This window comes from Anolis sagrei, chromosome 8, assembly GCF_037176765.1.
Source record: "Anolis sagrei isolate rAnoSag1 chromosome 8, rAnoSag1.mat, whole genome shotgun sequence".
Classification (NCBI taxonomy): Eukaryota; Metazoa; Chordata; class Lepidosauria; order Squamata; family Dactyloidae; genus Anolis; species Anolis sagrei.
Genome location: NC_090028.1, coordinates 1,257,748 through 1,285,206, shown reverse-complemented (window position 1 = coordinate 1,285,206; position 27,459 = coordinate 1,257,748). Strand labels below are relative to the sequence as shown.

The following is a 27,459-nucleotide window of genomic DNA, read 5'->3' as shown; positions in this document are numbered from 1 at the left end:
CGGTGGGGCATGCCGGGAGTTGTAGTCAGGGCGAAAGGGAGGCGGAAACGGCCACCGTGCGGTGCAGTTCCCCCGGCGGCCCGAGAGGGGGCGTGGCGCGCTCCGCCCCTTTCCCCCCTCCCTCCCCCTCCCTCCTCCTCCGCCCTCGGCCAGAGCTTCGCTTCTCGGGCGCCGTAGCTGAAGAAAGGCCCCCCTCTCTCTCCCTCTTCCCCGCTTTCCCTGCTCCGGGCCCGGCGAGGCAGCTACGCAAGGCCGGGGATCGGCGGAGGCGACTAGGCCGCAACCGGTCAAGGTGGGCTTTCCTCCGGGAAAGGATTCCCTCTTTCTTCCCTTCTCTCCTCCGCTCCTTCGGGGCCTAGTCAGCCAAAGGAGGCCTCAATTCCTTTCCAAGCCAGGCCTGGGAGGGAATACACGGGTTGGATCCCGACGTTACGCGGGTTAGGGACTCCTGGGTGGGTTTGGGGCCTGCTGCCCCCTTCATGCGGGGTTCTAGGCCTCAAAGAGAGGCGAGGGGACCATAACAGTAACACATCTTGTGATTTCTGTCCCTGGGTGATCAGATTTAGTATTTCCTAATTGGTTCTATCAGACATTATTATTATTATTATTATTATTATTATTATACACCATTCCAAGGCCGAGGAGGAGGAGGATTAAATTATTATGAGACATATTATTATTATTATTATAATATTATATTATTATTCCATTATAAACAGACTTATTATTATGAGACATTATTATAATATTATATTATGTTATTCCATTATAAATAGACATATTATTATTATTATTATTATTATTGTACATCCCAAGCCCATGGAGAAGGAGAGGGATTAAATTATTATGATACATTATAATAATATTATTATCATATTATTATTCCATTATAATTTGATATATTACTATTATTATTATTATTATTATTATAGTACACCATCCCAAGCCCAAGGAGAAGAAGATATTATTATGATACCTTATTATTATTCCATTACAATTAGATATAATAATAATAATAATAATAATATATTATTATAGTACACCATCCCAAGCCCAAGGAGAAGAAAGAGGATCATATTATTATGATACATTATTTTATTATTATTATTATTATTATTATTCATAGAATCATAGAGTTGGAAGAGACCTCATAGGCCATCCAGTCCAAACCCCTGCCAAGAAGCAGGAAAATTGCATTCAAAGCATTCCATTATAGTTAGATATAATAATAATAATAATAATAATAATAATAATAATTTATTGTACACCATCCCAAGCCCAAGGAGAAGAAAGAGGATCATATTATTATGATCCGTTATTATAATATTATTATTCAATATAATTAGATATAATAATAATTTATTATTATTATTATTATTATTATTACTGTACACCACCCCAAGCCCAAGGAGAAGGAGGAGGATCATATTATTATGATACATTATATTATTATATTATATTATTATTATATTATTCCTTTAAAATTAGATACAATAATTTATTATTATTATTATTATATTGCACCATCCCAAGCCCAAGGAGACGAAAGAGGATCATATTATTATGATACATTATTGCATATTTTATTATTATTACATTATTATTGCATATTTATTATTATACATTTTATTATTATAAATTTATTATTATTATCATTGCATTCTTCTTATTATGATACATTATTATTATTATTATTATTATTATACACCATCCCAAGCCCAAGGAGGAGGATGATATCATTGTGATACATTAATATGATACATCATTATTGTCACATTATTATACATTTTATTATATTTTATTATAATTACATTTTATTGCATTTTATTATTATACAATTATTATTATTATTGCAATCCTCTTATTATGATACATTATTATTATATTATTATACACCATCGCAAACCCAAGGCAGAGGAGGAGGATCATATTATTATGATACATTATTATTATTATTATTATTATTATACATCCCAAGCCCGAGGAGGAGGATCATATCATTGTGATACATTATTATATTATTATTACATTATTATTACATATTATTGTTATACATGATATGCAATATGTATGCTACTGCATATTATGTTATTTCATATGTTATACATTTTATTATATATTTTATTATTATTGTTATTATTATTACATTCTTCTTATTATAATACATTACTAGGTAAAGGTAAGAGTTGTCCCCTGATATTAAGTCCAGTCATGTCCAACTCTGGAATTCTAGTGCTCATCTCCATTTCTAAGCCGAAGAGCCGGCGTTGTCCTTAGACAGCTCCAAGGTCATGTGGCCACTGGCATGACTGCATGGACTGCCGTTACCTTCCCACCAGAGCAGTACCTATTGATCTACTCACATTTGCATGTTTTCAAACTGCCAGATTGGCAGAAGCTGGGGCTGACAGCAGAAGCTCATGCCGCTCCCCGGATTCAAACCTGCAACCTTTCAGTCAGCAGCTCAGCGGTTTAACCCACTACGCCATTGGGCACTCATTACTATTATTTTACATTACTATACATTACTATTATTATACACTATCCCAAGCCTAAAGCAGAGGAGAAGGATCATATTATTATATTATTATTATTATACAATTATTATTATTTTTTTATTATTGCAATCCTCTTATTATGATACATTACTATTATTATATTATTATACACTATCCCAAACCCAAGGTAGAGGAGGAGGATCATATTTTACGATACATTATTATTATTATTATTATTATTATTATAAATTATTATATTATTATGATACATTACTATTATATTATTATACACCATCCCAAGGCAGAGGAGGATCATATTATTATGATCCATTATTATTATTATTATTATTATTATTATTATTATTATTATTATAAATTATATTATTATGATACGATTATATGATTAGTACTATTATATTATTATACTATATTATTCTATATAACATTATATTATTATAGTACTATTATATTATTATACACCATCCCAAGGCAGAGGAGGAGGATCATATTATTATGATCCATTATTATTATTATTATTATTATTATTATTATAAATTATATTATTATGATACTATTATATTATTAATACTATTATATTATTATACTATATTATATATACTATATTATACTATATAATATTATATTATTATAGTACTATTATATTATTATACACCATCCCAAGCCCAAGGCAGAGGAGGATCATATTATTATGATCCATTATTATTATTATTATTATTATTATTATAAATTATATTATTATGATACGATTATATGATTAGTACTATTATATTATTATACTATATTATTCTATATAATATTATATTATTATAGTACTATTATATTATTATACACCATCCCAAGGCAGAGGAGGAGGATCATATTATTATGATCCATTATTATTATTATTATTATTATTATTATTATTATTATTATTATAAATTATATTATTATGATACTATTATATTATTAATACTATTATATTATTATACTATATTATATATTATACTATATTATACTATATAATATTATATTATTATAGTACTATTATATTATTATACACCATCCCAAGCCCAAGGCAGAGGAGGATCATATTAGTATGATACATTATTATTATTTCATATTATTCTACATTATTATTATTATTATTATTACATTCTTCTTATTATTATTATAGTATTGTCACACGCCATCCCAAGCCCAAGGAGGAGGATCACATTATGGTGATACATAATTATTATAATGTTTAATTCCTATTAATTAATCCTGCTGATTACAAGATAAATATAAAAATATATAAATTCCTATTAATAATTTTAAGTCTTGTTCTTCACTGCTTATTCGTCTAAGCATGAATTTTTAGTTGTGTGATGTCCAAAATTGTTGTAATGTTTCATTATTATTTGATGTTGATGTCTAATGTGTTATGACTTCATTTATGGTTTGTTTACAACCTTGAATGTTTGCCAATGCATGTTGTGAGCTGCCCTGAGTCCCAATGGAGGAATTAGGGCAGGATAGAAATAAAGATTATTATTATTATTATCATTATCATTATCATTATTATTATCATAAAACATGGGGAAAATTAATTAAATTGCACAAACTTAGAATCATAGAATCAAATGATTCTAAGATTCTAAGTTTGTGCAATTTAATTAATTTTCCCCATGTTTTATGATAATAATGATGATAAAAACCCTTTATGATAATGTTGATGATAATAATAATAATAATAATCAACTTTATTTCTATCCTGCCCTAATTCCACCATTGGGAATTAGGGCAGGATAGAAATAAAGTTGATTATTATTATTATTATTATTATTATCATCATCAACATTATCATAAAAGTTTTTTATCATCATTATTATCATAAAACTTTGTCTTTGCAATGTGTTGTATTGTTTGAGATTTAATCAGATATTTATGGAAAAGATATAGCAAAACGTGCTGCAGGTTGTCGCTCTTACAAAGAGAAAGTTTTTGCTATTTAATAAACTTTTCCCGTGTTTTTATGATAGAACCCATTAGGAAATTACATTTACAACCCAGGAACAAAAATTGTAGTGTAATCTATGCTTTCTTTTACTAATACTGATAATAATCATCACGATCTGTCAGCTGCAAAAGGCCACCTTCCTTGGATCTGTGCGCATCATTCGAAACTACATCACGCAGTCCTAGACACTTGGGAAGTCTTCGACTTGTGATTTTGTGATATGAAATCCAGCATCTAGATCAGTGGTTCTCAACCTTTCTAACACCGTGACCCCTAAATATGGTTCCTCATGTTGTGGTGACCCCCAACTATAAAATTATTTTTGAGAGCGAGGCAGGCAAGGGAGGCTTTGCGCGAGGCCGGTCCTCACGTGAAGGAGTGCTCGCCTGGCTCTTGCCCTTGCCGGCCGGCGAGAATACATAGCAGGCGAGAGTGGCTTTGCGCGAGACCAGGCCTCACGCAAAGGAGCCCTCGCCTGGCTCTCGCCCTTGCTGGCAGGTGAGAGCACAAGGCAGGCAACTGTGGCTTTGCACGAGACCTTGCCTTGTGCAAAGCCTTGGGGGGGGGGGCAAAGGAAGTGGCCTTGCGACCCCTCTGAAATGGCTAAACGACCCCCTTGGGGGTCGCAACCCCCAGGTTGAGAACCGCTGATCTAGATCTCGTTTGCTGTGACATACTGTGGTTTTGTGTCAGCAAAATAATAATAATAATAATAGGACCCCGGTGGTGCAGTGTCTTAAATGCTGAGCTTCTGAACTTGCTGACTGATAGGTCGGTGGTTCGAATTCGGAGAGTGGGGTGAGCACCCGCCGTTAGCCCCAGCTTCTGCCAATCTAGCAAACTTCTGCCCTCCAGATGTTTTGGACTTCAACTCCCCAACTTCCTAACAGCCGGTAGTAGTCCAAAACACCTGTGAAATTTGCCCATTAGGCCTGGGCAATCCATAGTTCTAAATGGTTCTAAAATACTTACAAAACTAAAGTTCTGGTGGTGAAAATTTCAGAACTCTAACAAAACTTTCAAAATTTAATTATTATTTCATTATTGGCGATTTTTATGACGGAACCAATTAGGAACTGCCATTTATAATGAAATTTTGAGACAGAATAATAATAACAATAATAATAGACTGAAGATGAAATTACTATTATAGTATTATCAGATTATTATTATTATTATATTCTTGATTAACACCAAAAGGGTGTCACCCAACTTCTCTCCCTTTCCTTGCAGTTCCTCTTCCTTGATGTGTGCTGTGGACAGAGGCGAAGAAGGGCCTTGACTGGGTTTGTGTGGGATGTCCTGCACACTGACGAGGGCGTTCCCTGTCTGATGAGTTGGGAAGAGTCGCGCTCCTTGGTGCCGTGAGCTTGGGGTCGTCGATTGATCGCCGGGCGGCCTGATCTCCCTCCTCATTGCTGTGCCTCCGCTGGGAAGCTGAAGCCCTTATTGTGGAAACCCCGGTTCCTCTTCCCCGGCATGTCGGAGAGCTGGCCGCAGCCGCCGCCGCAGCAACCTCCCCCGCAGCAGCAGCAGCAGCCTCCCCCACAGCCGCCCCCTCACCATGCCGGGGCGGCCACCCTGCCGGAGCACCCCATCCCCTCGAACGCCGTGGCGGAGAACGCCCTGGGCTGTGCCGTCTACGGCATCCTGCTCCAGCCGGAGCCCAGCGGTCTGCAGCACCATCCTCCGCTCCCGGCAGGTGGAGAGCCCTCCCCCAAGTGTGGAGTCTGCGGGCATGATTTGGGGCACCTCTCCAACCCGCAGGAGCACCAGTGCCTGGCGGGGGGCCACGACCGCTCCTTCCAGTGCACCCAGTGCCTGAAGATCTTCCACCAGGCCACCGACCTCCTGGAGCACCAGTGCCTGCAGGTGGAGCAGAAGCCCTTTGTCTGCGGCGTCTGCAAGATGGGCTTCTCCCTGCTCACCTCCCTGGCCCAGCACCACAACGTCCACAACGGCGCCACCGCCGTCAAGTGCTCCATCTGTGAGAAGACCTACAAGGCGGCCGCCGCCACCGCCGCCTCGGCCCCCGAGGAGCCTGCCCCGCCGCAGCAGCCGGCCTCGCTCAACCGGGGCCCCATTGCCGCGGCCGAGAAGCCCTACAGCTGCTCCATCTGCCAGAAGCCCTTCAAGCACCTCTCGGAGCTGTCGCGGCACGAGCGTGTGCACACCGGGGAGAAGCCCTACAAGTGCAGCCTGTGCGACAAGAGCTTCAGCCAGTCCTCCCACCTGGTGCACCACAAGCGCACCCACAGCGCCGAGCGGCCCTACAAGTGCTCCGTCTGCGAGAAGGCCTTCAAGCACCGCTCCCACCTGGTGCGGCACATGTATGCCCACTCGGGCGAGGCCCACCTCTTCCGCTGCAACGTCTGCGAGCTCCACTTCAAGGAGTCCTCGGAGCTGCTCCAGCACCCCTGCACGCCCAGCGGGGAGCGGCCCTTCCGCTGCGGGGCCTGCCCCAAGGCCTTCCGACGGCCCTCCGACCTGCGCCAGCACGAGCGCACCCACAGCACCGAGCGGCCCTTCCAGTGCGACCTCTGCCAGATGAGCTTCAAGCAGCAATACGCCCTCATGCGCCACCGCCGCACCCACAAAGCCCTGGTGGCCATGGGAGGCGTGGCCAGTGTCGCCGGGGCCGGCATCGCTGCCGCCGCTGCCGCCGCCGCCACTCCCTCCGGGGAGTCGGAGCTGCAGACGGGGCCCTTCAAGTGCTCCCTGTGCGAGAAGGGCTTCGTGCAGCCGGCCCACCTGCTCTACCACCAGCACGTCCACGGCATCGAGAACCTCTTCAAGTGCAACGCCTGCCAGAAGGGCTTCAGCCAGTCCTCAGAGCTGCTGCGCCACCGCTGCGTCCAGAGCGCCGAGCGGCCCTTCAAGTGCGCCGCCTGCAGCAAGGCCTACAAGCGGGCCTCGGCCCTGCAGAAGCACCAGCTGACCTCCCACTGCGCCGAGAAGCCCCTCCGCTGCACCCTCTGCGAGCGGCGCTTCTTCTCCTCCTCCGAGTTCGTCCAGCACCGCTGCGACCCGGCCCGCGAGCGGCCCCTCAAGTGCCCCGACTGCCAGAAGCGCTTCAAGTACGCCTCGGACCTGCAGCGCCACCGGCGGGTCCACACCGGGGAGAAGCCCTACAAGTGCCCCTCCTGCGAGAAGGCCTTCAAGCAGCGCGAGCACCTCAACAAGCACCACGGCGTCCACACCCGCGAGCAGCACTACAAGTGCATGTGGTGCGGGGAGCGCTTCCTTGACTTGGGACTGCTGCAGGAGCACAGCGCCCAGCATACCGCCACCGAGGCCGCCGCCTACCCCGTGGCCCCGTGCCTGCCCTGAGCCCACGGGAGCGCCATCACCCACCTCAAGGCGTCCTTTAGATTGACTGCAGGGGAAAAAATCGCGCTCCAAGGCCCTTTGAGTGGGTGCAAGAAGAGTGGATTGGGGGAGGAAAGAGCATGCATGCCGGCCGCTCACACACCGCCACCGAGGCTGCCGCCTACCCCATGGCCCCGTGCCTGCCCTGAGCCCACGGGAGCGCCGTCACCCACAAGGCGTCCTTTAGATCGATGACGGGGGAAAAATCGCGCTCCAGAGCCCTTTGAGTGGGTGCAAGACGAGCTGATTGGGGGAGTAAAGAGCATGCATGCCGGCTGCTCACACACCACCACAGAGGCTGCTGCCTACCCCGTGGCCCCGTGCCTGCCCTGAGCCCACGGGAGCACCGTCACCCACAAGGCGTCCTTTAGATCGACGACGGGGGAAAAATCATGCTCCAAAGCCCTTTGAGTGGGTGCAAGACGAGTGGATTGAGGGAGGAAAGAGCATGCATGCCGGCCGCTTGCACACCGCCTATCCCGTGGCCCCCTGCCTGCCCTGAGCCCACGGGAGTGCTGACACCCACCTCAAGGCGTCCTTTAGATCGACGGCGGGGGGAAGATCGCGCTCCAAAGCCCTTCGAGTGGGTGCAAGACGAGTGGATTGGGGGAGGAAAGAGCATGCATGTCGACCGCTCGCACACCACTACTGAGGCTGCCGCTTACCCCGTCGCCCCGTGCCTGCCCTGAGCCCATGGGAGCGCCGTCACCCACCCACCTCAAGGCGTCCTTTAGATCGACGGCAGGGGAAAGATCATGCTCCAAAGCTCTTCGAGTGGGTGCAAAACGAGTGAATTTGGGGAGGAAAGAGCATGCATGCTGGCCGCTCACACACCGCCACCGAGGCTGCCGCCTACCCCGTGGCCCCGTGCCTGCCCTGAGCCCACGGGAGGGCCGTCACCCACCACAAGGCGTCCTTTAGATCGATGGCGGGGGAAAGATCGCGCTCCAGAGCCCTTCGAGTGGGTGCAAGACGAGCGGATTGGGGGAGGAAAGAGCATGCATGCCGGCCGCTCGCACACCGCCACCGAGGCTGCCACCTACCCTGTGGCCCTGTGCCTGCCCTGAGCCCACGGGAGCGCCGACACCCACCGCAAGGCGTCCTTTAGATGGACGGCAGGGGAAAGATCGTGCTCCAAAGCCCTTCAAGTGGTTGCAGGACGAGCGGATTGGGGGAGGAAAGAGCATGCATGCCGGCTGCTCGCACACCACCACAGAGGCTGCCGCCTACCCCGTCGCCCCGTGCCTGCCCTGAGCCCACGGGAGCACCGTCACCCACCGCAAGGCGTCCTTTAGATCGACGGCCGGGGAAAGATTGCGCTCCAAAGTCCTTCGAGTGCGTGCAAGACGAGTGGATTGAGGGAGGAAAGAGCATGCATGCCGGCCGCTCGCACACCGCCACCAAGGCTGCCGCCTACCCCGTGGCCCCGTGCCTGCCCTGGGCCCACAGGAGTGCCGAGACCCACCTCAAGGCGTCCTTTAGATCGATGGCGGGGGAAAGATTGCGCTCCAAAGCCCTTTGAGTGGGTGCAAGAAGAGTGGATTGGTGGAGGAAAGAGCATGCATGCCGGCCGCTCACACACCACCACAGAGGCTGCCGCCTACCCCGTGGGCCCATACCTGTCCTGAGCCCGCGGGAGCGCCGTCACCCACCTCAAGGCGTCCTTTAGATCGACGGTGGGGGAAGATCACGCTCCAAAGCCCTTCAAGTGGTTGCAGGACGAGCGGATTGGGGGAGGAAAGAGCATGCATGCCGGCTGCTCGCACACCACCACAGAGGCTGCCGCCTACCCCGTCGCCCCGTGCCTGCCCTGAGCCCACGGGAGCACCGTCACCCACCGCAAGGCGTCCTTTAGATCGACGGCCGGGGAAAGATTGCGCTCCAAAGTCCTTCGAGTGCGTGCAAGACGAGTGGATTGAGGGAGGAAAGAGCATGCATGCCGGCCGCTCGCACACCGCCACCAAGGCTGCCACCTACCCTGTGGCCCCGTGCCTGCCCTGAGCCCACGGGAGCGCCGACACCCACCGCAAGGCGTCCTTTAGATCAACGGCAGGGGAAAGATCATGCTCCAAAGCCCTTCGAGTGGGTGCAAGACGAGCAGATTGGGGGAGGAAAGAGCATGCATGCCGGCCGCTCAGACTGCGCCCTCCTTGCCTCCCTCCTCGTCAGCCTGCCTTGACATCCCAAGCGCCGCATCCATTTCCCAGTCTCATTTGAATCCTTTCCAACCCACAAGTGTGTCTGTGGGACAGAAATGTGATCCCTCAAAGGATCTCCCTGTGGTTTTGGAGCCAGAGGAGGGAACAGGGCAGGGTTTGCAAACTGCAGAACGAGACAGTCGCGGCAAACGACGGACTAGGTTCCCAGGAAAGTTCCCTTGCACATACACACTGAGGCGCTGGTGCATGCTCTTTCCGTTCTGCCTGGCATCTCTGGGACGTGGTGGTTGTCTCGTTGGTTTCGGTCATTTGAAACCAGCATCAGTTGTGCTCCCCTGGCTTGGAGGGTCCTCAAGTAAAGAGACAAGGCGGGAGACGCGTGGAGAGGGGGGGAGGACAGCCCTACTCTATTTACGGCATGAGTATAACATAGAGTGGCTTCCCTGTGTAATTTCTGGGCGACACAGTTAGAAGAAGGGTCTTGTTTACGTGCAAATGGAGAGCGTGACAAGTGCGCCCGTGCGTCTGGGATTCTTATGTGTCCGTAAGCGCCTGCAGATGCCTTTCTTTGGGGTCGGTGTCTCTGCGCACGCAGGAGTGTGCCTGTCTCTGCCCTTAAGCGCCACAGCCCCGCGGACACTATATCGGACGGGGAAACAGTGACCTTGGAAAGTTTGTGGAAACTTTCCTGCCGTGATCCATCCTGCAAGTGATGCCCTGCACCAAAGGGAGCGGGAAGGCTGACCGGTGGGCAGCTGCGCCTTGCCTCGCCTTTTGTTTCGGACTCGCTCGGCCTTGGTTCCCTTCACGGCACCTCGAGATGTACAGAACTGACTTTTATGGAGTTTGTCTTCATTATTTTTCATATTGCTTTTTTTACAAAAAGCAGTTTAATATTCATTAAAAGCCTGTGTAGCCCAGAAGGACGTCCCCCCTTTGATTTACACACATACACACACACACACAGATACATACACTATCAATATAAATAAAAATGTCATGTTTGTTTGTGGGATGAACAGAACTCAAAAACCGCTGGACGAATTGACACCAAATTTGGACACAAGACGCCTAATAACCCAATGTATGTCCTTCACTCAAAAAAATTGATTTTGTCACGTGGGAGTTGTATTCACTGGGCTTTATAGTTCACCAATGATAGAATTGGGCCAAACTTCCCACACAGAACCCCCATGTGGGCCACAGCAATGCGTGGCAGTGGACGGCTAATCTATATAAATAAAAATGTAATGTTCGTTTGTGGGATGAACATAACTCAGAAAGTCCATTTTGGAATTGTACAAAATGCATAAAGTTGAGGGTGAACTACAACTCCCATCATGCCAGGTTGAGCCTGAGAAACTCCATCAGCGCTTGCTACTTTGCTATTTTGGGCAGGTTTGCTCAGTGGGGTTCAGTGTGCGCTCCGGCTGCAGGGTGAACTACAACTCCCACTATGGGTCTCTGTGCCAAGTTCGTTCCAAGTCCATTGTTGGTGGAGTTCAAATTAGATCGCAAGTGAACTATACATCCCATTTGTAAGTCGCCTTGAGTGCCCCTATGGGGGTGAGAAAGGCGGGGTATAAATGAAGCAAATAAATAATCAATCCCAGGAGGTACAACTCCGATACATCATAGTGAATTCTCCCCAAACCTCTCTAGTATGATTGGTTGCTGATCAATTCTGCTCCGTTCTCCTTGCATCATAGGAAAGGGTGAAGGGAAAGGCAGTGGGCAGGGTCATGCAAATCCCACACCAATGGACAGAGTAAGGAGCACTGGAGGGTCTGCGGTGGAGGAAACACATAAAATCTAGGATGGAATTGTCCCGGTCTGAAAACCTTCCCTTGGGTGGTGGGAAGTATGGTGTTGGTGGAGGACATTGGCAGGGCTTTTGGACGTGTTTACGGCGCTTGCTGTAACCTGCAATGTCATTGGAAGGAGGGCCATGGGTGTCTCCTGAGCTGTTTGTGGAAGTGGGAGCCTGTCTGTAAGTGTATACCCCAGCCACACATACACACACATATGCATATTTTCACTTTTATTATGCGTATAGATATATTATGTGTGTGTATTATTTATTTATTTTCGATATTTCTATGCCGCCCTTCTCACCGCGAATGGGGACTCAGAGCATCTTACAATTAATATGTAAATACAATATATTATTACCATAGTACGATATTAGTATTATATATTACTATATTGTACTATACCATTATACTGTCATAATAATAAAACCCCAGCACCAGCTGCTGCTCTGGGCCAGAGTGAGGAGAGAGGGGGCCAGGAAGACAGTTCCACCTTGCCTCCTCTGCTATGCTAATAATATAATATAATGCAATATAATATACTGTATCTACATATATTTATTTATTATTATTCATTTAAAACATTTATATTCCGCCCTTGGACCAGAGTGAGGAGAGAGGGGGCCAGGAAGACAGTCCCACCTTGTGTCCTGTTCTATGCTAATAATATAATGTAATATAATATACTGCATCTATATATAATATTTATAATATTATAATGTAATGCAACATAATACTACTAATAATAATACGGTATTATAATTACTGCTGCTCTGGGCCGGAGTGAAGGGGGGGGGGGGGCAGGAAGACAGTTCCACCTTGTCTCCTCTGCTATTCTAATAATATAATGTGATATAATATATTGTATTTACAGATAATATTTATAATATTATAATGTAATGCAATATACTACTACTACTACTACTAATAATAATATGATATTATAATTACTGCTGCTCTGGATCAGAGTGAAGAGAGAGGGGGCCAGGAAGACAGTTCCACTTCATCTCCTGTGCTAAGCTAATAACATAACATATTATATACCGTATATACATATAATATTTATAATATTATAATGTAATGCAATATAATATTAATAATATGATATTATAATTATATATTTATATTACATGTAATATTACTAATATTACAATATAATGGTATAGTACATATAGTAATATTTAATACTGATATTGTAGTATGCTAATAACATAATATATTGTATGTATATATATCTTGTAAGCTGCTCTGAGTCCCCTTTGAGGTGAGAAGGGTGACATATAAATGTCATAAATAAATAAATAAAATATAAAAATATAATTATAATATTGTATTATTATTAGCAGTATTATATTATATTACATTATAATATTATCAATATTATATGTATATACAATAATATTACATTATATTATATTACATTACATTATATTATATTATATTATATTATATTATATTATATTATATTATATTATATTATATTAGCACAGTGCAGGAGACAAGGTGGAACTGTCTTCCTGGCCCCCTCTCTCTTCACTCTGGTCCAGAGTAGCAATAATTATAATATAATATTATTATTAGTAGTATTATATTGCATTACATTATAATATTATCAATATTATATGTATATACAATATATTATATTATATTATTAGAATAGCACAGGAGACAAGATGGAACTGTCTTCCTGGCCCCCTCTCTCTTCACTCTGGTCCAGAGCAGCAGTAATTATAATATAATATTATTAGTAGTATTATATTGTATTACATTATAATATTATCAATATTATATGTATATACAATTATATTATATTATTAGCACAGTGCAGGAGACAAGGTGGAACTGTCTTCCTGGCCCCCTCTCTCTTCACTCTGGTCCAGAGCAGCAGTAATTATGATATAATATTAGTAGTAGTATGATATTGTATTACATTATAATATTATCAATATTATATGTATATACAATATATTATATTATATTATATTATTAGCGCAGTGCAGGAGACAAAGTGGAACTGTCTTCCTGGCCCCCTCTCTCTTCACTCTGGTCCAGAGCAGCAGTAATTATAATATAATATTATTAGTAGTATTATATTGTAATACATTATAATAGTATCAATATTATATGTATATACAATTATATTATATTATTAGCACAGTGCAGGAGACAAGATGGAACTGTTTTCCTGGTCCCCTCTCTCTTCACTCCGGCCCAGAGCAGCAGTAATTATAATATAATAATATTATTAGTAGTATTATATTGTATTACATTATAATAGTATCAATATTATATGTATATACAATATATTATATTATATTATTAGAATAGCACAGGAGACAAGGAGGAACTGTCTTCCTGGCCCCCTCTCTCTTCACTCTGGCCCAGAGCAGCAGTAATTATAATATAATATTATTATTAGTAGTATTATATTGTATTACATTGTAATAGTATCAATATTATATGTATATACAATTATATTATTAGCACAGTGCAGGAGACAAGGTGGAACTGTCTTCCTGGTCCCCTCTCTCTTCACTTTGGCCCAGAGCAGCAGTAATTATAATATATTATTAGTAGTAGTATATAGTATTACATTATAATACTATCAATATTATATGTATATACAATATATTATATTATTAGAATAGCACAGGAGACAAGGTGGAACTGTCTTCCTGGTCCCCTCTCTCTTCACTTTGGCCCAGAGCAGCAGTAATTATATTATTAGTAGTAGTATATAGTATTACATTATAATACTATCAATATTATATGTATATACAATATATTATATTATATTATTAGAATAGCACAGGAGACAAGGTTGGACTGTCTTCCTGGTCCCCTCTCTCTTCACTCTGGTCCAGAGCAGCAGTAATTATAATATCATTAGTAGTATTATATTATATTACATTATAATAGTATCAATATTATATGTATATACAATTATATTATATTATATTATTAGCACAGTGCAGGAGACAAGGTGGAACTGTCTTCCTGGCCCCCTCTCTCTTCACTCTTGACAGGTCGGTGCATTTGGATGCATTACCAAGCCATCCGTACATGTGCTGGATTCCTGTTTTTGCATTCAGTCTTGGAAGGGGAATCCTGTGTTTTGCAGGCCGGAGGGTGTCTGCATGGCCGGAGGGAAGGGCGGGCCTCCTCCCGGGTTGCTGGCACCGGATGTTTGGAAATGGAAACGGCACATCCGAGAGTTTTCTTGGGAACGGGGAGGACTCTTTCCTTGTTTTCCCTTCTTTAGTGTCTGAACTTCCTTTCCCCCCTATTGTTTCGCTGGGAATGTTTTGCAAGAAGGTTAGTCATAAGAGACCCCCAAGGGCCATCTAGTCCAACCCTCACTACCTCTGAGGATGCTTGCCATAGATGCAGGCGAAACGTCAGGAGAGAATGCCTCTAGAACATGGCCATATAACCCCAAAAAAAACCCTACAACCTAACCCTTTTCTTTCTCCCAGGCAGGGAAAACACAATCAAAACCCTCCTGGCAGATGGCCACTTAGCCTCTGCTTAAAAGCGAAACTTCTCGTCAATGATTCCTCTTAGAACAGGCATGGGCAAACTTGTGTTTTGGACTTCAACTCCCACAATTCCTAACAGCTTGTTGGACTATGTGATGTATCGGCAGATCCGAGTAGGGTGACCTTTTGCAGCTGACAGGTTGATTTTGTCGGTGCTGATTGTTTTTAAGTTCAGGCCAAGGACTTTAGTTACTGCACCCAGTGTGCCGATCACCACTGGGACCCCCTTGACTGGCTTGCCATTATTATTATTATTATTATTATTATTATTATTATTATTATTATTATTAGAAACACAACAAGATGAGTCCACAGCAGACACTGCTGGCTGTTGTGTTGGATCACATGTCGGACACTTCCCAAGTATCTAGGACTGTTGTTGTTGTTGTTATTATTATTATTATTATAAAACACAACAAGATGAGACCATAGTACTCTCTCTGCTGGCTGTTGTATTGGATCACACGTCGGACCTTTCTCAAGTGTCTAGGACTGTGTGATGTATATTATTATTATTATTATTATTATTATTATTATTATTATTTATTGTTATTCCCTCTGAAGAGCGGCTTAAAGAGCTGGGTCTGTTTATCCTACAGAAGAGAAGGCTGAGAGAAGGAGACATGAGAGGAGCCATGTTTACGTCTCTGAAAGGCTGTCCTAGGGAGGAGGCATCCTTCCTGTTGCCCTGGAAATTGGGACTCAATGGAGCCATGCATTCCAATGACAGGGAAGGAGATTCCATTGAACATTGGGAAGAAGAGCTGTTCAGAAGTGGAACTCTCTGCCTTGGAGTCTGGTAGGAGCTGGATGGCAATCTGTCAGGGATGCTTTGATGGTGCTTTTCCTGCCTGTCATCATGAGGTTGGACTTCATGGCTCTTCCAACTCTTATTATTCTACAGTTCTAAAGAAGGATCCTCCATCGGACTTGGAGGCAGAGAGTTCCACTGTTGAACAGCTCTTCTTACGTTCAGGAAGTTCTTCCTAATGTTCAATGGAATCTCCTTTCTTGCCATAGAATCATAGAGTTGGAAGAGACCTCCTGGGCCATCCAGTCCAACCCCCCTATCAAGAAGCAGGAATATTGCATTCAAATCGCCCCTGACAGATGGCCATCCAGTCTCTGTTTCAAAGCTTACAAGGAAGGAGCCTCCACCACACTCCAGGGCAGAGAGTTCCACTGCTGATTGGAAGGAAGGGAGATTCCACCTGAACCTGAGGAAGAAAGGAAGGGAGATTCCACCTGAACGTGAGCAAGGATGTGATGTCCGTCTTGTCTCCATCTGAAAAGGTCTTTGTGGTCCTGCAACTCTGAGGAATGTCCTCTCCTTGCCTTCCTTTATTGACCCCAAGGTCCTGCAAATGCTCGGTTTGCAGCAGTTCTTAGAATGTGCTTCTTGCAGCGTGTCAAAATGTGAGTGGACAGGATTGATGATGCTCTTATGTATATATTTGCGGTCCTGCAAATGCCCAGTTTGCAGGACTGCAAGACTGAGGCCCGAAGCCACCCATCCTCGAAGCCGACAGGAGCCTCACCTAGTGTCTAGATTCAGGGAAATCATGCTCCCCATGCTCTATTTCGCTTTGGTCAGACCACACCTGGAATATTGTGTCCAATTCTGGGCACCACAATTCAAGAGAGATATTGACAAACTGGAATGTGTCCAGAGGAGGGTGACTAAAATGATCAAGGGTCTGGAGAACAAGCCCTATGAGGAGCGGCTTAAGGAGCTGGGCATGTTTAGCCTGAAGAAGAGAAGGCTGAGAGGAGACATGATGAGAGCCATGTATAGATATGTGAGAGGAAGCCACAGGGAGGAGGAGGGAGCAAGCTTGTTTTCTGCTTCCCTGGAGACTAGGACGCAATGGAACAATGGCTTCAAACTACAAGAGAGGAGATTCCACCTGAACATGAGGAAGAACTTCCTGACTGTGAGAGCCGTTCAGCAGTGGAACTCTCTGCCCCGGAGTGTGGCGGAGGCTCCTTCTTTAGAAGCTTTGAAACAGAGGCTGGATGGCCATCTGTCAGGGGTGATTTGAATGCAATATTCCTGCTTCTTGGCAGAATGGGGTTGGACTGGATGGCCCAGGAGGTCTCTTCCAACTCTTGGATTCTAGCATTCTATGATTATGTACATATTTGCGGTCCTGCAAATGCCCGGTTTGCAGGACTGCAGGACTGAGGCCCGAAGCCACCCATCCTCGAAGCCAACAGGAGCCTCACCTGTGATGTTGAAGCTGAATGCAAAAGTGGGAGCCAGGTGGGAGAAAAGAAATTCCAAGATGGGGAAAACCCGCCCACCCATGCCTTCCCCTTTGCTGCTTCCCTTAGAACTTAATTCTGATTTTATTTCAACTGGGAAACACTTCCTTCGGCAGGCCTTCCTTTGCCGGGTCAGAGGGCGGCTTTTACATCTTTCTGGCTCTCCTGAGCCGAAGAGGATCGGTGTGCCTTCCTAGCGCCAAGGCTGGAGGTAATGGGAGCGGCTGGAAAGCAAGAAAGGGGGTGCATTGGTCAGTTTGCGTACACTTGAGGTCATCCAGTCTGACCCTTTGGCATGTGCAGACCGAAGCATCCAAGATTAAAGGACCTCAGTCTCGTGTAATGCTAAAGACACATACACAAGACATGGGCAGGTAGAAAAATGTGTCACTATTTGGGATTTCGCTCTTTCTGAAAACATTTTGGTCGAATGGAAGCATTTCCCTTTAAAGCAGTGTTTCTCAACCTGGGTGTCGGGACCCCTGGGGGGTTCACGAGTGGGTGTTAGAGGGGTGGCCAAAGACCATCAGAAAACAGTATTTTCCGTTGGTCATGGCGGTTCTGTGTGGGAAGTTTGGCCCAATTCTATCATCGCTCTTTGATTGTAGGTGAACTATAAATCCCAGCAACCACAACTCCCAAATATCAAGGTCTGTTTCTCCCAAACTCCACCAGTGTTCACATTTGGGCATATTGAGTATTCGTGCCAAGTTTGGTCCAGATCCATAGTGGTATGAGTCCACAGTGCTCTCTGGACGTTGGTGAACTACAACTCCCAAACTCAAGGTCAATGCCCACCAAACCCTTCCAGTATTTTCTGTTCGTCATGGGAGTCCTATGTGCCAAGTTTGGTTCCATTCTATCATTGGTGGAGTTCAGAATGCTTTTTGATTGTAGGTGAACTATAAATTCCAGCAACTACAACTCCCAAATGTCAAGGTCTATTTTCCCCAAACTCCACCAGTGTTCACATTTGGGCATATTGAGTATTCGTGCCAAGTTTGGTCCAGATCCATCGTTGTTTGAGTCCACAGTGCTCTCTGGACGTTGGTGAACTACAACTCCCAAACTCAAGGTCAATGCCCACCAATCCCTTCCAGTATTTTCTGTTCGTCATGGGAGTCCTATGTGCCAAGTTTGGTTCCATTCCATCATTGGTGGAGTTCAGAACACTCTTTGATTGTAGGTGAACTATAAATCCCAGCAACTACAACTCCCAAATATCAAGGTCTGTTTCTCCCAAACTCCACCAGTGTTCACATTTGGGCATATTGAGTATTCATGCCAAGTTTGGTCCAGATCCATCCTTGTTTAGTCCACAGTGCTCTCTGGACATAGGTGAACTACAACTCCCAAACTCAAGGTCAATGCCCACCAATCCCTTCTAGTATTTTCTGTTGGTCATGGGAATTCTGTGTGCCAAGTTTGGTTTAATCCCATCATTGGTGGAGTTCAGAATGCTTTTTGATTGTAGGTGAACTATAAATCCCTTTGTTTATATCCCTTTGTTAAGACTCAGAAATTGGTTTCGTTTCCCCTGAATGCCTCTCATCCTTATCTGTCGAAGCCTGTCCGAACGCCTAAGGCCTTGGTCGACCTGTCTGTTTTGGCTAATTTCCACCCGCCTGTCTATACGCTCATTAGTTTCTGCAGGAGCCGAGTTGTTTTCAAGCCCCAAATCCTGGGAGCAATTCAGGGAGTAAACTCTCCTCCCTATACCCTGTAGGAACATTCTCATGGGAAACTACACTTTTGTCGCAACTCAGGATAGATTCACCTTGCTCAAGACACCACTACACACCAAGGCTGTAGGTTTTGTAGTTTACTGCAGAAAAAGGCAAAATGGAAAACATAGAAGTAAAGTTGCAAAAGTTCAATAGCCCAAACAGAGTCTTGAATGCAAAGGCAAAGTTCCCAAGATCCAGAGGGAAATAACATGAAGTACATTCCTTTAGCATTGGTTAACAAGAAGCTGGGGGTGGTGACGGCCGACAGGGAGCTCTGGCGTGGGCTGGTCCATGAGGTCACGAAGAGTCGGAGACGACTGAACGAATCAACAACAACAACAACAACAAGAATCCATGGCAGCATGACAAGTTCCCCAAAAAATCAAGAGCAAAACCAAAGTCTAGAGCTAGAACAGTGTTTCTCAACCTGGGGGTCAGGAACCCTAGAGGGGTCGCCAGGGGGTGCCAGAGGGGTCACCAAAGACCATCAGAAAACACTGGAAGAGTTTGGTGGGCATTGACCTTGAGTTTGGGAGTTGTAGTTCACCTACAGAGAGCACTATATCTGGACCAAACTTGGCACAAATACTCAGTATGCTAAATTTGAACACTGATGGAGTTTGGGGAAAATAGGCCTTGATATTTGGGAGTTGTAGTTCACCTACAATCAAAAAGCATTCTGAATCCAAATATCAAGGCCTATTTTCCCCAAACTCCATCAGTGTTCAAATTTAGCATACTGAGTATTTGTGCCAAGTTTGGTCCAGATATAGTGCTCTCTGTAGGTGAACTACAACTCCCAAACTCAAGGTCAATGCCCACCAAACTCTTCCAGTGTTTTCTGTTGGTCGTGGGCATTCTGTGTGCCAAGTTTGGTTTAATTCCATCGTTGGTGGAGTTCAGAATACTCTTTGATTGTAGGTGAACCATGAATCCCAACAACTACAACTCCCAAATTATGATTCATAACATGAGCAAAATTGCAGTTATGAAGTAGCAAAAAAAATGTTATGGTTGGAGGTCACCACAACATGAGGAACTGTATTAAGGGGTCGTGACATTAGGAAGGTTGAGAAACACTGAGCTAGAAGCTTTTCCCAAAAGCCGAGGTAATTTTAGAGAAGTTAACAGGGTATAAGCAACATTGCACTGACAACGGATAGACTTTAATCAGATCGTTAAATATGTTTCCCCAACATGAAAGCATTACGTTGACCTCAAATTTCACGTTTGTTGGCAAGGCGCGCACTTCTGACAACCACAACATGAGGAATTGTGTTCAGGGGTCGTGGCATTAGGAAAGTTGAGAAACACTGCTTTAAAGTGAGTGTGAACGAATGAATTTAGGGTCTGTTTCTGGGACTTTTGGGGGGGGGGCATCAAAGCCCACTACTCACCTGTGCGCCGACCCAAAGCTCCTATAGGTATTGCTGCAATGAAAGGAGAAAAACACAAGATAGGTTGAACCAGGCAGCGTTTGCAAGGAATCGACAGCCCAGCCCAATGCAAAAAGTGAGAAAGACTTACACCGTGTTGTAAGGCAGGGGCTTTGGTCCATATCTGTCCAGGCTGGGGTTCTGGTTGAGGCAACACTAGCAGGACATGAAAGGAAAGGAGGTGCCATCAACCACAAACTCATGGCTCTGGCAGAAGTCTCAGGCTTCACATTGAGGTTTTTGAGGCCAAGGAATTGTAGCAAACAGATTCTATGAGGGTTGAATGAAAAGTAATGCCTCCACCTTCGTAACTCCTCAACAGAGGACGGTACTTGTATGCAGCAGGTACTGGCTTGTTCAGTAGACTCTTCATCTACAGTTCCATTTTGGCTGGAAGACTTAACATTGAACGGTTGCGTTGTTAAATTGCAAAGTATGGAAGTATGTGCAAATGGTCGGTCAATGCAACTTAAGCAATGTATGCGGCAGGTACTGGCTTGTTCAGTAGACTCTCGTCTACAGTTCCATTTTGGTGGAAAACCTTAGCATTGAACGGTTGCGTTGTTAAATTGCAAAGTATGGAAGTATGTGCAGATGGTCAGTCAATGCAACTTAAGCAATGTATGTGGCAGGTACTGGCTTGTTCAGTAGACTCTCATCTACAGTTCCATTTTGGCAGGAAGCCTTAGCATTGATTGGTTATGTTATTAAAGCGCAAAATATGGAACCCTGCACAGACAAATGGAACTATAGAGCAGAGTCTACTGAACAAGGCAGTACCTGCCGCATATGTTGCTTAAGTCGCATTGACCGACCGTCTGTGCAGGGTTCCATATTTGGCACTTTAACAACACAACCGTTCAATGCTAAGGCTTCCTGCCAAAATGGAACTGTAGAGGAGAGGCTACTGAACAAGCCAGTACCTGCCACATACGTTGCTTAAGTTGCATTGACTGACCGTCTGCGCAGGGTTCCATACTTCTCACTTTAACAACACAACCATTCAATGCTAAGGCTTCCTGCCAAAATGGAACTGTAAAGGAGAGTCTACTGAACAAGCCAGTACCTGCCACATACGTTGCTTAAGTTGCATTGACCGACTGTCTACACAGGTTTCCATACTTGGCATATTAACAACACAACCATTCAATGCTAAGGCTTCCTGCCAAAATGGAACTATAGAGGAGAGTCTATTGAACAAGCCAGTACCTGCCACATACGTTGCTTAAGTCGCATTGACTGACCGTCTGCACAGGGTTCCATACTTTGCACTTTAACAACACAACCGTTGAATGCTAAGGCTTCTTGCCAAAATGGAAATGTAGAGGAGAGTCTACTGAACAAGCCAGTATCTGCTGCATACGTTGCTTAAGTCGCATTGACCGACTGTCTACATAGGTTTCATACTTGACACTTTAACAACACAACCGTTCAATGCTAAGGCTTCTTGCCAAAATGGAACTGTAGAGGAGAATCTACTGAACAAGCCAGTACCTGCCGCATACGTTGCTTAAGTCGCATTGACCGACTATCTGCGCAGGGTTCCACACTTTTCACTTTAACCACACAACAATTAAATGCTAAGGCTTCTCGCCAAAATGGAACTGTAGAGGAGAGGCTACTGAACAAGCCAGTACCTGCTGCATACGTTGCTTAAGTCGCATTGACCGACCGTCTGCACAGGGTTCCATACTTCGCACTTTAACAACACAACCGTTCAATGCTAAGGCTTATTTCCAGAATGGAACTATAGAGGAGTGTCTGCTGAACAAGCCAGTACCTGCCACATACCAGTACTGTCATCTGTTGAGTTACTTTTCATTCAACCCTTGTACATTTGCTACTTTTCCTGTTTGGACTTTGCCACCCAGGCGAAGGGCACCTTGGTGAAGATGCCAGGTTGGACGCTTCTTTGATCTTACCCTCCAGGTTTGTGTGACGTCCGGTTTGAGGTACCGCAAGGCATAGCAGCTGAAGCCAAGGACTGGGAGAGAAGGAAGGAAGAAGGGAGGAAGTCAAGGGCCGGTCCCAGTGCAGACCCCGGCGGCTTGACCGTTGCCCCACCCTCCACTTACTCCGGTTCTTGGCGCTGGGCAGCTTGAACTCCCCGGCCGTGGAGACAAAGCGGGACCAGTCCTCCATGGCCTTGGTGAAGCTGGGCCACTCCTCGCGGTCCGCGCCCGGCATCTCAGGAGCCATCTTCCCCGGACGGTAGCTCGACCTCAGCGAACGGCCCAGCTCCGTCATGCCCTGGCAGAGGAAGCACAGGCAGGCACCAATGAGGCGTGATACGTAGCCTGGGACACCCCAAAGGTCATCCAGTCCAACCCCCTCAACAAGTGGTCACCTAATATTTGCTCAGTGTGCTGGTACGTCTGTACCAGGAGCTCCAACTTTATTTTCTTTCTATTAAGTGTTTGCATGCATTCCAAAGATTCAGGGATTCTGCAAAAAGGTGGCTTCCTTTGGTTTGCAGTCATAGGGCAAGCCACCTGTCTATCATTGTTAAGTTTGGATCCGCCCCTTCTCCCAGGGAGATGGGGCCATTTTAGTTAGTCTTAGCGAGGAAAGCTAAGTTAGAGGACGTGGACAAGCTTCACCCGCAGAAAAGCTTCGTTTCTCAGGATATTCCAGGGGAAAATTCCCAATGCTCTGGTTGGGAGCTCGCAGCCTCTCAGCCTTACAGCATCTGAGGGAAACAGCCCTAAAGTCTTAAAGAAATTCCAGAGGGAAAACAGCTTCACAGACCCAAAGAACTCCAGCTGGAGAATCTACAAGCTTTGCCTGGTAGGTTTACTCGGTACCAAGACGCAGTTTGGAATCGGTAGTAGATCCCACACCAACAAAGCTTAGATAACAGACAGGGGTTTCCTCTCAAAGTATAAGAACAGTTAATGAAGACAGCTGCCTGTCCCTTGTGGACAAGATGAAGGAATCCACCAGTTGATTTAAAGCCTTGAAGCATTGGTTTGACTCATTGAAGGTTTGAGAAATATCAACTAAAGATTCCCCCCAGGTACTGTCAGGCCAATATATGCTAATCAAGGTGTTCAGTTGAAACATTCACACCTAGCTCCAGCAGACAAGAGTCCTTTGTCCCACCCTGGTCATTTCACAGATATATAAACCCATTTTTCCTACTTCCAACAGACCTCACTACCTCTGAGGATGCTTGCCATAGATGCAGGCGAAACGTCAGGAGAAAAATTGCCTCCAGAACATGGCCATATAGCCCGGAAAAACCTACAACAACCCAATATCTGTTTAGTTTGTTCAATAATAAAGGGCTTTGTTTAACCTTTCGAGCCATCTAAAGACAATTTCTTCAGGAAAACCCTTGAGGGCCTCTCTTTGAGGCACCCTGGCTTCCCGCTGGGCACAAGGTGCACGTCCTATTTCAAAAGGCAATTATGACAGGCCCAGTGCGGGACAGAACATTCAGTAACAATGGTGGTGGTAGTGATCATAGAACCATACAATCTTAGAGTTGGAAGAGACCCCAGAGGCCATCCAGCCCGACCCCATTCTGCCAGGGAGGCATGCCCAGCCCAATCCCTCCTAATAGATGGCCATCCATAGAATGGAATAGACTCCTAGTTGGAAAGGACCTCAAAGTTCAACCCCCTTCTGCCAGGGAGGAAGACACCATCCAAGCCCTCCCAACAGATGGCCACCCAGCCCCTGCTTAATATCTATCTATATAAATAAAAATGCAATGCTCTTTTGTGGGATTAACCTAACTCAGAAACCACTGGACGGATTGACACCAAATTTGGACACAAGACACCTAACAGTCCAACGAGTGTTCATCACCCCTAAAAATACACAAAAAAAACCCCAAACAACAACAACAGCAACAAAAAACCAGCAGGATGGATTTAACCCCCCCCCCCCCAAAATACACCACACACACACACCCTAAAATTACAAAAACAACAACAAAAAACTCAGCAGAACAGACTTAAAACCCCCAAAATACACCATATATATATATATACACACACACACACACACACACCCTAAAATTACAAAAACAACAATAACAAATAACCCAGCAGAACAGACTTAAAAACCCCAAAAATACACCCCACACACACATATACATATGCACACATACACATATATATATACCCAAGCACACACAATTATACATACACATATATACATATACACATGCACACACAAATAAACACATGCACATATATATACACAAACACAAATATGCATATAGACAGGCACACACATATACACAATATACATATACACATATAAACACACAAATATATACACGTCTACACACACACATATGCACACCCATATATACACCCCCCTCTCTCTCTATATATGTGTGCAAACACACATATATACACACACACACACAAAACACATATACACAGACTGGGCCACAGCAATGCGTGGGAGGGGATGTTTAGTTAATCACCATCATCATATAATCATAGTTGGGGGGAACCCCCAAAGGCCCCCCAATCACCTTCTGCCAGGCAGGAATACCCAGTTTGATCTGTCATGACAGATGGCCATCCAGCCCCTGTGACGTCATTGTAGTAGTAGTAGTAGTAGTAGTAGTAGTAGTAATAGAATACTATTGTTGGGAGGGATCCCCAAAGGGTATTATGTCAACATTTTTCCCAGCTTTGGCGTCCTGGAGGTTGTGCTTGATTCTGGCCACAGGGGGGTGCTGTTGCTTCATCCTCGATGACAAAGAGCCTTGATCACACACTTCCTCCTTTCTTGGATTGCCGGCATTGTCTGCTACTTCCTTTTTATGGTACCTTTTATGGCTCCTCCCTGCTTAAGCGGAGCCTAATATTTCTACTCACAGCTCACAGCTGTTTTCGAAATGCATAGGTGGACTGTGAGCTGGGCTGAAGGTTGGGTGCTCACCCTGACCCGGGCTTCGAACTGCCAACCTTTAGATTGGTGTGATCTATTGCTGCTGGTGATTAACCAGCTGTGCTAAAACCCAGCCGCATTATCCTTGTATATTGTTTGTTTGTTTGTTTGTTTGTTTTCTATTGCTTGTATGAAGAAAGGACTCACCAGGGAGGGCAGGCGGAGGTTGGGGACTCCGGCCAACGTGAACGTTGCGTTCTCAAAGTCATCTTATTTCGAAATACATGGAACACACAGGAAGAAAGATGGAAAAGTAGAATGAGGATCTCTTCCAGGATTTAGTCTGCACTACACAGGGACAATGGTTTGATATCATCTATCTATCTATCTATCTATCTATCTATCTATCTATCTATCTATCTATTCATCCATCCATCCATCCATCTATCCATCCACCCATCTATTTATCTATCCATTTATCCATCCATCCATCCATCCATCCATCTATCCATCTATTTATCTATCTATCCATCTTTCTTTCTTTCTTTCTTTCTTTCTTTCTTTCTTTCTTTCTATGTATTCATCCATCTATCTATCTATCTATCTATCTATCTATCTATCTATCCATCCATCCATCCATCCATCCATCCATCCATCCATCCATCCATCTATCCATCCATCTATCCATCCATCCATCCATCCATCCATCCATCCATCCATCCATCCATCCATTTATCTAGCCATTTATCCATCCATCCATCCATCCACCCATCTATCTATTTATCCATCTATCTATCATCTATCTATCATCTATCTATCATCTATCTATCTATCTATCTATCTATCTATCTATCCATCCATCCATTTATCTAGCCATTTATCCATCCACCCATCTATCTATTTATCCATCCATCTATCTATCATCTATCTATCTATCTATCTATCTATCTATCTATCTATCTATTCATCCATCCATCCATTTATCTAGCCATTTATCCATCTATCTATCTATCTATCTATCTATCTATCTATCTATCTATCTATCTATCAGGGACAATAGTTTGATACCTATCCATCCATCCATCCATCCATCTATTTATCTAACTACCTATCAATTTATATATCCATCTCTCTCTCTCTCTCTCTCTCCACCCATCCATCCATCTACCCATTTATCCATCCATTTATCCATCCATCCACCCATCCATCTCTTCTCCACCAGCACTTTAACCTTCTCCACCAGTCCCCCCTGGATGGGCAAGGGTCCCACCCCATCCCCAACCAAGGGACTCGGATCCTCCAAGTCTATCTTCCATCCCTCCCTCCCTCCCTCCATCCCAGGCCAAGCCAGGTGTGCCAGGCGTGTCTCACCTTTGGAGCAGTAGGTGGTGGTGCGTGCGTGCTGGTCGGTCAGGCGGTTGGCCATGGTGTCCATGTCCATGCGGCGGAGGCTGGGCAAGGCCGGGTGGTAGATCTGGCTCTTGACCCCGGCCAGCTGGGCCTTGTGCGGCTCCAGAGGGATCAGGACCCCCGGGGAGGCAAAGGTTGGCGCACCGTCCGGCGGCCACGGGGTCAGGTCCAGCACCTGCGCCATCCTGCACCAAGGAGCAGATACTAGCCTCTCATCAGAACAATAACAATAACAATAACAATAACAACAATAATAATAATGTCAATAATAATAATAATAATAATAATAATAATAATAATAATAATAGGCATCCTAGGGTCGGAGGGACTCTCAAGGGCCATCCAGTCCAACCCCCTTCAACCATGCAGGAAAAACACCATCCGATCCCTCC

General features: G+C 44.7%; 2 protein-coding genes across 2 annotated transcripts; one reads left to right on the top strand and one right to left on the bottom strand.

Annotated features, from left to right (window-relative positions):
- Positions 1–129: 129 nt before the first annotated feature.
- Positions 130–7,879, top strand: ZNF319 (zinc finger protein 319). The gene is made up of 2 exons (XM_060788403.2): positions 130–292; positions 5,731–7,879. Exon 2 carries the CDS (start codon positions 5,977–5,979, stop codon positions 7,825–7,827), a length of 1,851 nt encoding a protein of 616 aa, XP_060644386.2. The 5' UTR covers positions 130–292; positions 5,731–5,976; the 3' UTR covers positions 7,828–7,879.
- Positions 7,880–17,705: 9,826 nt separating this feature from the next.
- On the bottom strand, positions 17,706–27,251 carry SPMIP8 (sperm microtubule inner protein 8). The gene is made up of 7 exons (XM_060788216.2): positions 27,029–27,251; positions 25,865–25,926; positions 22,879–23,053; positions 22,726–22,787; positions 20,895–20,959; positions 20,765–20,797; positions 17,706–17,864 (listed from the first exon to the last, which is right to left on the bottom strand). Exons 1-7 carry the CDS (start codon positions 27,249–27,251, stop codon positions 17,834–17,836), a joined length of 651 nt encoding a protein of 216 aa, XP_060644199.2. The 3' UTR covers positions 17,706–17,833.
- Between the last annotated feature and the right edge of the window lie 208 nt (positions 27,252–27,459).